At 39.5% G+C, this 10,681-nt stretch overlaps 1 protein-coding gene across 1 annotated transcript; it reads left to right on the forward strand.

The window, feature by feature from the left end:
• Positions 1–2,308: 2,308 nt before the first annotated feature.
• LOC107887712 (uncharacterized) lies at positions 2,309–5,733 on the forward strand. Its single transcript, XM_041095501.1, has 8 exons — positions 2,309–2,687; positions 2,790–2,977; positions 3,042–3,650; positions 3,719–4,303; positions 4,430–4,767; positions 5,023–5,158; positions 5,330–5,520; positions 5,679–5,733. The coding sequence occupies exons 1-8, from the start codon at positions 2,309–2,311 to the stop codon at positions 5,731–5,733; spliced, it is 2,481 nt and encodes an 826-aa protein (XP_040951435.1).
• Positions 5,734–10,681: the final 4,948 nt, after the last annotated feature.

Consider the following 10,681-nt stretch of genomic DNA (forward strand, 5'->3'; position numbering starts at 1 on the left):
TTACACCGAGGAGGGACGACATTACAGAGGAAAGGTGGATAGAAATACTTCAAAATCTCTGAGAGGAAGATGTAATGTGGAAAGCCCCTTGGATGGCTCCTAATGAAGTCCTTTATCGTTGTGGAAATTTTGACTGGGTACCTCTTCCTGGAATTTAGGGAGTTGTTGGTTATGCACCATTACTCGTCCTAAGGTAATACAAAGCGGGGTAGTTTATACCGGCAATACAAGGGTTAGCGCAGAGTGATTTCTCATATAAGGGGGATCATTATAAGAAGAAGATGCGAGAGATTTCTGAGGCTGGGAAGAAAATTTACTGTGTGAAGATTCTGACTGAAGGTCCGATGACAACCCTTGAGTACAAAGAGTGGTTTAGTAAGAGGATCAATGATAACATCCCTAGACCGAGTTTGGGGGCTGCCCGATCGATGGAGGAGAGTTTACGAGTGATTCCATCAGAATTAGAAGTTATAAAGCAAGAGTTTGAAAGGAAGAATTTAGAGCTCGGGAGAAAAATAGAGAAGCTTGAGGAGGAGAAGATGTGCCTGAGCTTAGACGTCGGCGTTCATAAAATTGAGGTCGAAAAAGAGAGGAAAGAAAATAGGAAGATTGAGGAAGACCGAGATGACTTGAAGACGCAATATAAGAGGATACAGTTATCAATGAAAAGAGTTGGATTGGGGAAGTCTTCAGAGTAGTGGCAACAAGAGGTTCAAGAAGAAAGAGCCAAAGCCGAGTATTGGGAGAAGAAGTTCCAAGAGATGTAGGCACGTAATTAAGCCCTAGAGAAGGAGAATCAAGGATTAAAAACTAAGGTGACTGAGCTTGGACGATCTCTTCATCATCACCGAAGTCGTAACTCTGCGGTCGAGTTAAAGGCAAGCCTGGATAAGATCGAGGAAATGGAGCACAATATTGGAGGGTTGGAAGCAACATTGCAGAACTGTGAGCTACGGATTGAGCAGCTCAAGGCAAGAGAAGAACATTGGAAGGGAGAGCTTCACCATTTCAGGATCAAGTCAGAGATAGGGACTACTTCATGGGAGAAGCTATAGTACAGATTTGAGAGGTTGCTGATCATTTACAAGACCTGGCAGCACAAGCTAATGTATTAAGTACAAAGTATGAGTTAATGTCAGATAGAGGTCTAAAGTCAGCTTTGTTATTGGATAGGGTTAAAACTCTGGGCCTGAGAGCAAAGGAGTATTTGTAATCCGTTTTGTGTAAAGATTTTTGTTTCTTAAATAACGTTTTCTAAGAGAAACTGAATCAGAATCAATATCTTTTTGCATTCATGCATTTGCATATCATCGCATCATATGTATTCAAATTTATAGAAAGACCCTGATTAGTTAAATTATTAGGGAGAAAGAGAGAGTAAGAGAAGAAAAATTTGGAAGCAACACATCCTTACGGTACACGCGCTAAGACAAAGAATATGGATCAAAGACTTGAGCAGATCCAGAAAGAAATACAAGAACAATTGCAGGAACAATTGGAAAAAATCCAACAAGAAATGAAGGATCAAATGTTGGAGGCCCAAAGGAATATGATGGCTAAAATGGCTCAGTTGCTGAAAGGGGCAACGGATAAAGGAAAGGCCCCTATGACTATCACTGAAGAGGATAACAAGGATCATCCTCCGGGTTTTACTTGACCTCATATGCAAACTCAACCTGAGGCATATCCTCGAAGGCCGTCCATCACAATAAGGTCCCAACATGGGCAAGTCGATGCTGGAATACCCATGAATTTTCAAACTAACTCAGGATTTAACCAAGGAGATAATCCTACCAATCCAGTCATCCCTGATTTAAATGTAGCTGAGAAGGAAGATATGAGACTCGAATTATCAAGACAATTAGAGGAACGTTGCAGATGGTTAGAGGAGAAATTTAAGACATTAGAAAATGCTGATAATCGTCAAGGCATTGATGCTAAGGACTTGAGTTTGGTCCCAGATTTGGTGCTCCCTCATAAATTCAAGATGCCAGAATTTGAGAAGTACAATGGAACTACTTGCCCTGAGGCCCATATCACCATACTCTGTAGGCGGGTGACTGGCTATGTAAACAATGATCAATTATTGATCCATTGTTTTCAAGACAGTTTGGTTGGGGCAGTGACTAGGTGGTACAATCAATTGAGTCGTGTAAAGATCAGTTCCTGGAGAGATTTAGCACAAGCCTTTATGCAACAATATAATTATGTGACCTACATGACTCCTGATAGAATCACCTTGCAGAACATAGAAAAGAAGCCTAATGAGAGCTTTAGGCAATATGCACAAAGATGGAGGGAGGTTGCCATGCAAGTTCAACCACCGCTTTTGGAGAAAGAGACTACCATGCTGTTCATTAACACCTTGAAGGCCCCATTCATTACTCATATGATCGAAAGTACCACCAAAAGCTTTGCTGATATAGTTATGGCAGGAGAAATGATTGAAAACGCCATAAAGGGTGGCAAAATAGAGGGGGAAACGGCTAAAATATCAGCCACAAGAAGGAAAGATAATGAGGTGAACAATACGAATAGTTATAATTCAAAAACGATTACGGCTAGTCAGCCCAGAGAAACTACAGTTGGGCAACAGGATTCTCATAAGCAGGGATCTGGTTTGAGACAAAATTTCGAGAAGGTCTCATTTACGCCTATCCCGGTGACGTATCGGGATCTTTATCAAAGTTTATTTAATGCGTATGCAATAGCTCCTTTTCATTTGAAACCACTACAACCTCTATATCCCAAATGGTATGATGCAAAAGCCAAATGTGAATACCATGCAGGGATATCGGGGCATTTGATCAAAAATTACACTGGCTTTAAAAAAGTAGTGGAAAGACTTATCAAGATGGGGGTTGTAAAATTTGACGATACCCCTAGTGATGAGAACCCGTTGCCAAATCATGGCGATCAAGGGGTAAACGCAATTGGTGATACTGGCATGAAGAGGATTAAAGAGGACGTGGCTGAGGTAAGAATGCCAATGAAAGTAATATGGGAAGAAATGGTGAAAAGAGAAATGATAATCTTTGAAGAGGGAAATAAACTACTGTGAGTTCCATGCAGAAAAGGGACACGAGATCCAGGAATGTGAGGAGTTTAAGGCTTTGATACAAAGCCTTATGGATAATAAGGAGCTGGAATTCTATGAAGCTGGCTCAGATGAGGGACATATATACAGATTAGAGGGTGGACCAAAGAATCAAAGAGTCAACCGACCAAGGATCATTATTTCTCTACCAAGGAATAATGAAGTTGAAACACAAACAGTACCAAAAGTCATTATTCACAAACCCGTTTCCTTTCCTTATAAGGATAACAAGAGGGCACCCTGGAATTATGACTGCAATGTAACAATACCGGAGAAGGAGGATATAGCTAGTGCTTCTAAAGAGGTTCAAGATGAGGGTTCTTACACACGTAGTGGGAAGTGTTATGATGTAGAAGGCGTCAGAGTTGAGCCCGCGAAAGCAAAAGCCTTTAACAAAGGAAAAGAGACTGAAACACCGGTTAATGAGCCAGTGAAGGAAGAAGAAGCCAAAGAATTTCTAAAATTCTTAAAACATAGTGAGTACAGCGTGGTTGAACAATTGCGCAAACAACCCACTTGCATATCAGTGTTGGCTTTGCTTCTGAGTTCAGAGGTACATCGGGAAGCATTAATGAAGTGCTCAACGAGACTTACGTTACTAATGATATATCCGTCAATAAGTTGGATCATTTGGTTAGTAACATAAGTGCTGACAATTTCATCTATTTCAATGATGATGAAATCCCACCTGGTGGCATGGGATCAGCTAAAGATTTACACATCACCACTCGCTGTAAGGGCTATACATTGCCGAGTGTGCTTATTGATAATGGATCAGCCTTAAATGTCTTACCATTATCCACATTGAACAGATTACCCATAGACAATTCTCACATGAAAACATGCCATAATGTAGTGAGAGCATTCGTTGGTACGGAGAGAAAGGTCATGGGAAGAATTGATATTCCTTTGATGATTGGGCCAAACTCTTATAAGGTGGACTTTTTAGTGATAGACATCAAGCCATCTTATAATTGCTTGTTGGGGAGGCCTTGGATACATTCCGCAAGAGCGGTGCCCTCATCTTTGCACCAGAAATTGAAGTTAGTAGTAGATGGACGGCTGGTCACCATAAATGCGGAGGAAGACATTATATCGACAGTTACCAGTGACACACCCTATGTAGAATCAAACAAGGAGGCTCTTGAGGGCTCTTTTCGTTCATTAGAATTCGTTAATGCAACATTCATTTCAGAGGGGAAAGAGGTACTGGTGCCCAGGATATCTAGAACCACAAGAATGGGTTTATAGATGACAGTGGGAAAAGGAGCCTTGCCAGGAAAAAGATTGGGAAGATATCTCCAATGAGGGATTCAAGTTCCAGAACTAAAGGAGAAGAGAGACCGTTTTGGTTTGGGTTTCAGGCTAGATCATAAGCAAAGGAGGAAGGAAATAGAGAAGCGTCAAGAAAGAATAAGGGCGCGTTTAAGTGGAAGAGAAGTAGAGTGGGAACTAATGGCATTCCCTCATATATCCCAAACCTTTATATCAAGAGGGATAATTTACCCTGAGAGAGGGTTGCTCGAAAAAGGAAGTTATCACATTAATGCTATACATAATGAAGAGTCTGGACGAAAAAACCTTGAGGGCATGCGCCCTTACGAACCAAGAAGCTCTTTAAACAATTGGATTGTAGAAGAACTTACTGTAGTTTTTGAAGACCTTTCAGAGTAATTTTTAGAACACTCTTGTTGCTCTAGAACCTAGGAGTAATAAGGTTTCGTTTGTAAAATAGGCTCATGTTCAGATATTTGTATTTCAATAAAACATGACTTTTGTTATCAATCCAAGTGAATATTCTTTTATACCAATTAATATTCTTTTGACCATTTTAAATTCTCTCAAATTTTTCATTCCATACATAACACATAAATAAACATTCTTAAAATTTATTCATTATTTGTACATTGTTTCGTACCCCGCAGGTCCCTAGATATCAATGACATGAGCACTGATACTACAAATCCTGAATTCTCTTTTGGGAAAGACATGTGTGTAGAAGAACCTCAGGATTTTGAAGATGACAGGAATTGTGATGTGTCTCCAGATCTGTTGAGAATGGTGAAACAAGAGGAGAAACAAATCCTACCCCGTGAGAAAGAGGCAATAGAGAATGTAGTCTTGGAGGAAGGAAAAGAGGTGAAAATAGGGACACATATTGCAAAGGAAACGAGACAAGGTCTTGTTGAGCTAGTACTTGAATTCAAAGATATCTTTGCATGGTCATATGAGGATATGCCGAGTTTGAATACTGATATCGTGGTACATAGTCTTCCCATAAGACAAGATTGTAGGCCAGTCCAACAAAAATTGCAAAGGATAAGGCCTGATATTGTGCTGAAAATAAAAGATGAAGTCAAGAAGCAGTTTGATGCTGGATTCCGACAAGAGGTTAAGTATTCAGAATGGGTGGCTAACATTGTGTCTGTCCCTAAGAAGGATGGGAAGGTACGAATGTGTGTTGATTACAGAGATTTGAACAAAGCTAGCCCAAAAGACAGCTTTCCTTTACCGTACATCGACACTTTGGTGGACAATACAACGGGATATTCATTGTTTTCTTTTATGGATGGCTTCTCAGGGTACAACCAGATAAAAAATGCATCCCGGAGACAAGGATAAAACCACCATTATAACATTGTGGGGCACCTTTTGTTACAAGGTAATGCCCTTCGGGCTAAAGAATGCAGGGGTAACATACCAAAGGGCTATGGTGACCTTATTTCACGATATGATGCACAAGGAGATTGAGGTGTATGTTGATGACATGATTGCCAAATCTCGAATAGAGACAGAGCATATTGAAGTCTTGAGGAAGTTGTTCTTGAGATTGAGGAAGTTTCAGTTGAAGCTTAATCCGGCAAAGTGCATCTTCGGAGCTAGGTCGGGAAAGTTATTGGGCTTTGTGGTTAGCGAAAAGGGAATAGAAGTTGACTCAGACAAAGTTAGAGATATACGAGAGTTGCCTCCACCACGTACTCAGAAAGAAGTTCGGGGTTTTCTTGGAAGATTGAATTATATCGCTCAGTTTATTTCACAATTAACCGAGAAACGTGATCCTATATTTCGCCTCCTTAGAAAACACAACCAAGGTACTTGGGATGAGGAACGCCAGAATGCCTTTGATAAGGTTAAGCAATACTTGTTAAACGCTCCAGTGTTATCTCTGCCTAGTCCAAATAGACCATTAATTCTGTACTTATCAGTGTTTAGTAATTCTATGGGATGTGTGCTTGGCCAATATGAAGAGTCAGGAAGAAAAGAGAAGGCGATATATTACCTCAGTAAGAAATTCACAGAGTGTGAGCGAGATATTCGCCAATTGAGAAGTTGTGTTGTGCTTTAATCTGGACGACTTGAAGGTTGAGGCAATATATGCTATATCACACGACTTGGCTAATTTCGAAGCTTGATCCATTAATGTACATGATGGAGTCAGCAGCCCTAAATGGAAGAATGGCAAGGTGGCAAGTACTGCTTTTAGAGTTTGATATAGTCTATGTGAGTCAAAAAGCTATAAAAAAGGAGTGCGACAGCAGAATTTCTGGCTAGCAGAGCTCTAGAAGATTATGAACCATTAAGCTTTGATTTCCCTAATGAGGAGTTGATGTATGTGGCAACTATTGAAGAACATCCATGGAAGCTGAACTTTGACGGCACATCCAACGTGGTAAGAAATGGAATTGGGGCAGTCTTGGTATCCCAAAATGGTGATCATTATCCATTTACATGTAAATTGGATTTTGACTGCACGAACAATATGGCCGAGTATGAAGCATGCATCATGGGGATTCGAGCGGCCAAAGAGTGGAAATTAGAACCCTGGAAGTATATGGAGACTCTACGTTTGTAATTTATCAGCTTTGGGGTGAATGGAAGACAAGGGACCCCAACTTGATTCATTATCGAAAGGTAGTTTTGGAGTTACTTGAGGAGTTTGATAATATAACCTTCAATTATCTCCCACGAGACGAAAATCAGATGGCAGATGCTTTAGCAACACTGGCTTCCATGATTAAAGCAAATAAAAAAGAGGATGTTAGACCAATTCAGGTAAGTATTTCTGAGGTTCCAGCTCATTGCTGTAACATCGAAGAAGAGGAAAAGGATGACCATCCTTAGTATCAAGATATATTACGATATGTGAGAAATCGCGAATATCCTGAGCAGGAAACTGAGAATGATAAAAGAACTTTAAAGAGGTTAGCCTGCGAATATGTACTAGATGGGGATATCCTTTATAAAAGAAGGAAAGATCAAGTACTTTTGAGATGTGTCAATGCTGTGGAAGCTAGACAAATCTTGGAAGAAGTACATGAAGGCGTTTGTAGGACACATGCTAATGGCTTTACAATGGCAAGGCAAATCATGAGGTTTGGATACTATTGGTCTACTAAGGAAGGAGATTGTATCAACTATGCCAAGAAATGTCATAAATGTCAGATATATGGGGATAAGATTCATGTGCCACCTTCACCCTTACATGTTATGACTTCTCCATGGCCCTTTTCCATGTAGAGGATGGATGTCATTGGGCCAATATCACCAAAAGCTTCAAATGGGCATCGTTTCATTTTCGTAGCCATCAACTACTTCATGAAATGGGTAGAGGCAGCTTCATATGCTAATGTTACCAAGTCGGCAGTAAGTCGATTCTCGAAAAAGGAGATTATTTGTCGGTATGGAATGCTTGAGAGGATTATATCAGATAATGAATTGAACTTGAATAACAGCATGATTGCGGAAGTTTGCAGCCAATTCAAGATCAAACATCATAATTCATCTCTATATCGCCCAAAAATGAATGGGGCAGTGGAAGCTGCCAACAAAAACATCAAGAAGATAGTGGGGGAAAATGACCGAGACCTATAGAGATTGGTATGAGAAATTACCATTTGCACTTTTGGCCTATCGAACATCTGTCAGAACCTCTACTGGGGCAACTCCTTTCTCGTTGGTTTATGGGATGGAGGCAATGTTACCTATTAAAGTGGAAATACATTCTCTTCGTATTTTATCAGAGATAAAGCTGGATGAAATAGAATGGATTCAATTGCGGCATGATCAATTGAATTTGATTGAGGAAAAGAGGTTAAGGGCTATTCGTCATGGTCAGATGTATCAGAAGGGGATGATGCGAGCTTATGACAAGAAAGTTTGTCCAAGAGAATTTCAAGAAGGGGACTTTGTACTGAAGAAGATTCTTCCCATACAGAAGGACTTTATAGGAAAATAGGTGCGAAATTGGGAAGGGTTGTATGTTGTGAATAAGGCTTTCTCTGGTGGTGCACTGATTTTGACAGAAATGGATGGGAAAAGTTTACCCAATCTAGTGAATTCAGACTGAGTCAAGAAGTACTTTGTCTAAAGAAAAGGGAAGTCAAGGTGAAAACCCACAAAGGGCACTTTGATACTTCTAAAAACTTCTAAAAAAAATGGAGAGGCCAAGGTGAAAACCCGTAAAGGGCGCCCTGAGACCAAAGGGGTTTTGAGTTGAAAACCCGAAAAGGCTGCTCAAATTTCGAAAAGCATGCAGTGACCTGGCTATACCATATTTGACAAGAAATGGAGTATGTTACATACCGGGTCATCAACAAAATACTTTGGATCTTCTAAACAGATGATAAACTCAAAACAGTCTTCATGGAATTTGTATATAGAAGCCCAAGCTGTGATATGTTGGACGTCTGATTTTTGTCCTGTTTACTATCTTTGGATTCTTTTTCTTCTTAAAGATATTTTTTCAGATTAATTTCCTATTGTATTTTGATGATTTATCTAACTATTCTCAAGATTAAATTATTTGTCTTCCATTATAAAGTGTGTTGCATTGAAATAATGATTGATGAACTAAATATTTTTACAAACGAAGTTTTGCATATTACTCTGGAAATTTCTAGAGAATACAAGAAACTAAAACAGAACAATTGTTTGAAGAATTCCCATAAGGGTCGGAGGTATTCAAGAAAATTTCTTTAGTTCAAAGGATAATTGGACAATTCAAACGATTCAATCGTAGGAGAAGATCGTCTTCAGTAGGTCGTAACGTTCGGAGAATGGTACAATAGGACCAATTTAATTCAAAACACATGAGCGGAGTATGATTGATACTTTGAGAAAAATAAAGGTGGAACTTTGATGGATGAACGAGTAAAGACGTCCGAAATAGGAATCATTTTCATAACATTTTGCATCATAATATGTCTAGGAGCATTTGACTCATTTCGATCATGTCACCTTAATCATCGGGCATGAGCACATATGCATTCTACAGGTTACGCCCTTTAAAGGGAAATATAGATCACCGATAGCAGATTTGGCGTCTCTATATTATCAGAAAGTAGATCGAAGATAATAGGTTTGGCGTCTCTGTATTGGCAGAGAGCAGATCGAAAATAACAAATTTGGCGTCTCTATATTAACAAAAAGCAAACCGATAGCAGATTTGGCGTCTCTGTATTGTCAGAGAGCAAATCGATGATAACAGGTTTGGCGTCTCTATATTGATAGAGAGCAGATTGAAAATAACAAATTTGGTGTCTCTATATTGACAGAGAGCAGATCGAAGATGACAGATTTGGCATCTCTGTATTGATAGAGAGCAGATTGAAGATGACAGATTTGGCGTCTTTATATTTCAGAAAGTAGATCAAAGATAGCCGATTTGACATCTCTGTATTGTCAGAGAGCAGATCGAAGATAGTAGATTTGGCGTCTCTGTATTGTCAGAGAGCAGATCAAAGATAACAGATTTGGCATTTCTGTATTGGCAGAGAGCAGATCGAAGATAGCAGATTTGGTGTCTCTGTATTGTCAGAGAGCAGATCAAAGATAGCAGATTTGGCATTTCTGTATTGACAGAGAGCAGATCAAAGATAGCAGATTTGGCGTCTCTGTATTGGCAGAGAGCAGATCGAAGATAGCAGATTTGGTGTCTCTGTATTGACAAAAAGCAGATCGAAGATAACAGATTTGTCGTCTCTGTATTGACAAAGAGTAGATCGAAGATAACATATTTGTTGTCCTGTATTGACAAAGAGCAGATCGAAGATAACAGATTTAGCGTTTCTATATTGACAGAGGGCAGATTGAAGATGACAGGTTTGGCATCTCTGTATTAACAGAGAACAGATCGAAGATAACATATTTGGTGTCTCTGTATTGACAGAGGACAGATCGAAGATGACAGATTTGGCTTCTCCGTATTAGGCAAGGAGTAGATCAAAGATTTCATCTTGGTGTTCCTGAGTTTGCAAGGAGCAGGTTGAAGATGGCAGATTTGACATTCCTGAGTTACGATGAAGCAAGTTTGAAGCTATCAGAATACCTTTGAGGAAGATAAGGATCAAGATTTCGAGACTAGGCCAGGCCGGACAAATTTGGTCCTTTTATAATCTTTGCTCTATTCCTATTACACAGTAATGAGCAAAGAGGGGGCAGCTGTAATAGCCCAAATTTGCCTGGGCCCATAAAATAAATAAATAAAAGGAGAAACAAAAATTAGATAAATTAATAAAAGTTTTACAATCCATTTACAAAGCCAAAATTGTTAGCCCATTTACATAGCCCAAAGGACCCATTAAC

The sequence above is a fragment of the Gossypium hirsutum genome, chromosome A03 (genome assembly GCF_007990345.1).
Source record: "Gossypium hirsutum isolate 1008001.06 chromosome A03, Gossypium_hirsutum_v2.1, whole genome shotgun sequence".
In the NCBI taxonomy this organism is placed as follows: Eukaryota; Viridiplantae; Streptophyta; class Magnoliopsida; order Malvales; family Malvaceae; genus Gossypium; species Gossypium hirsutum.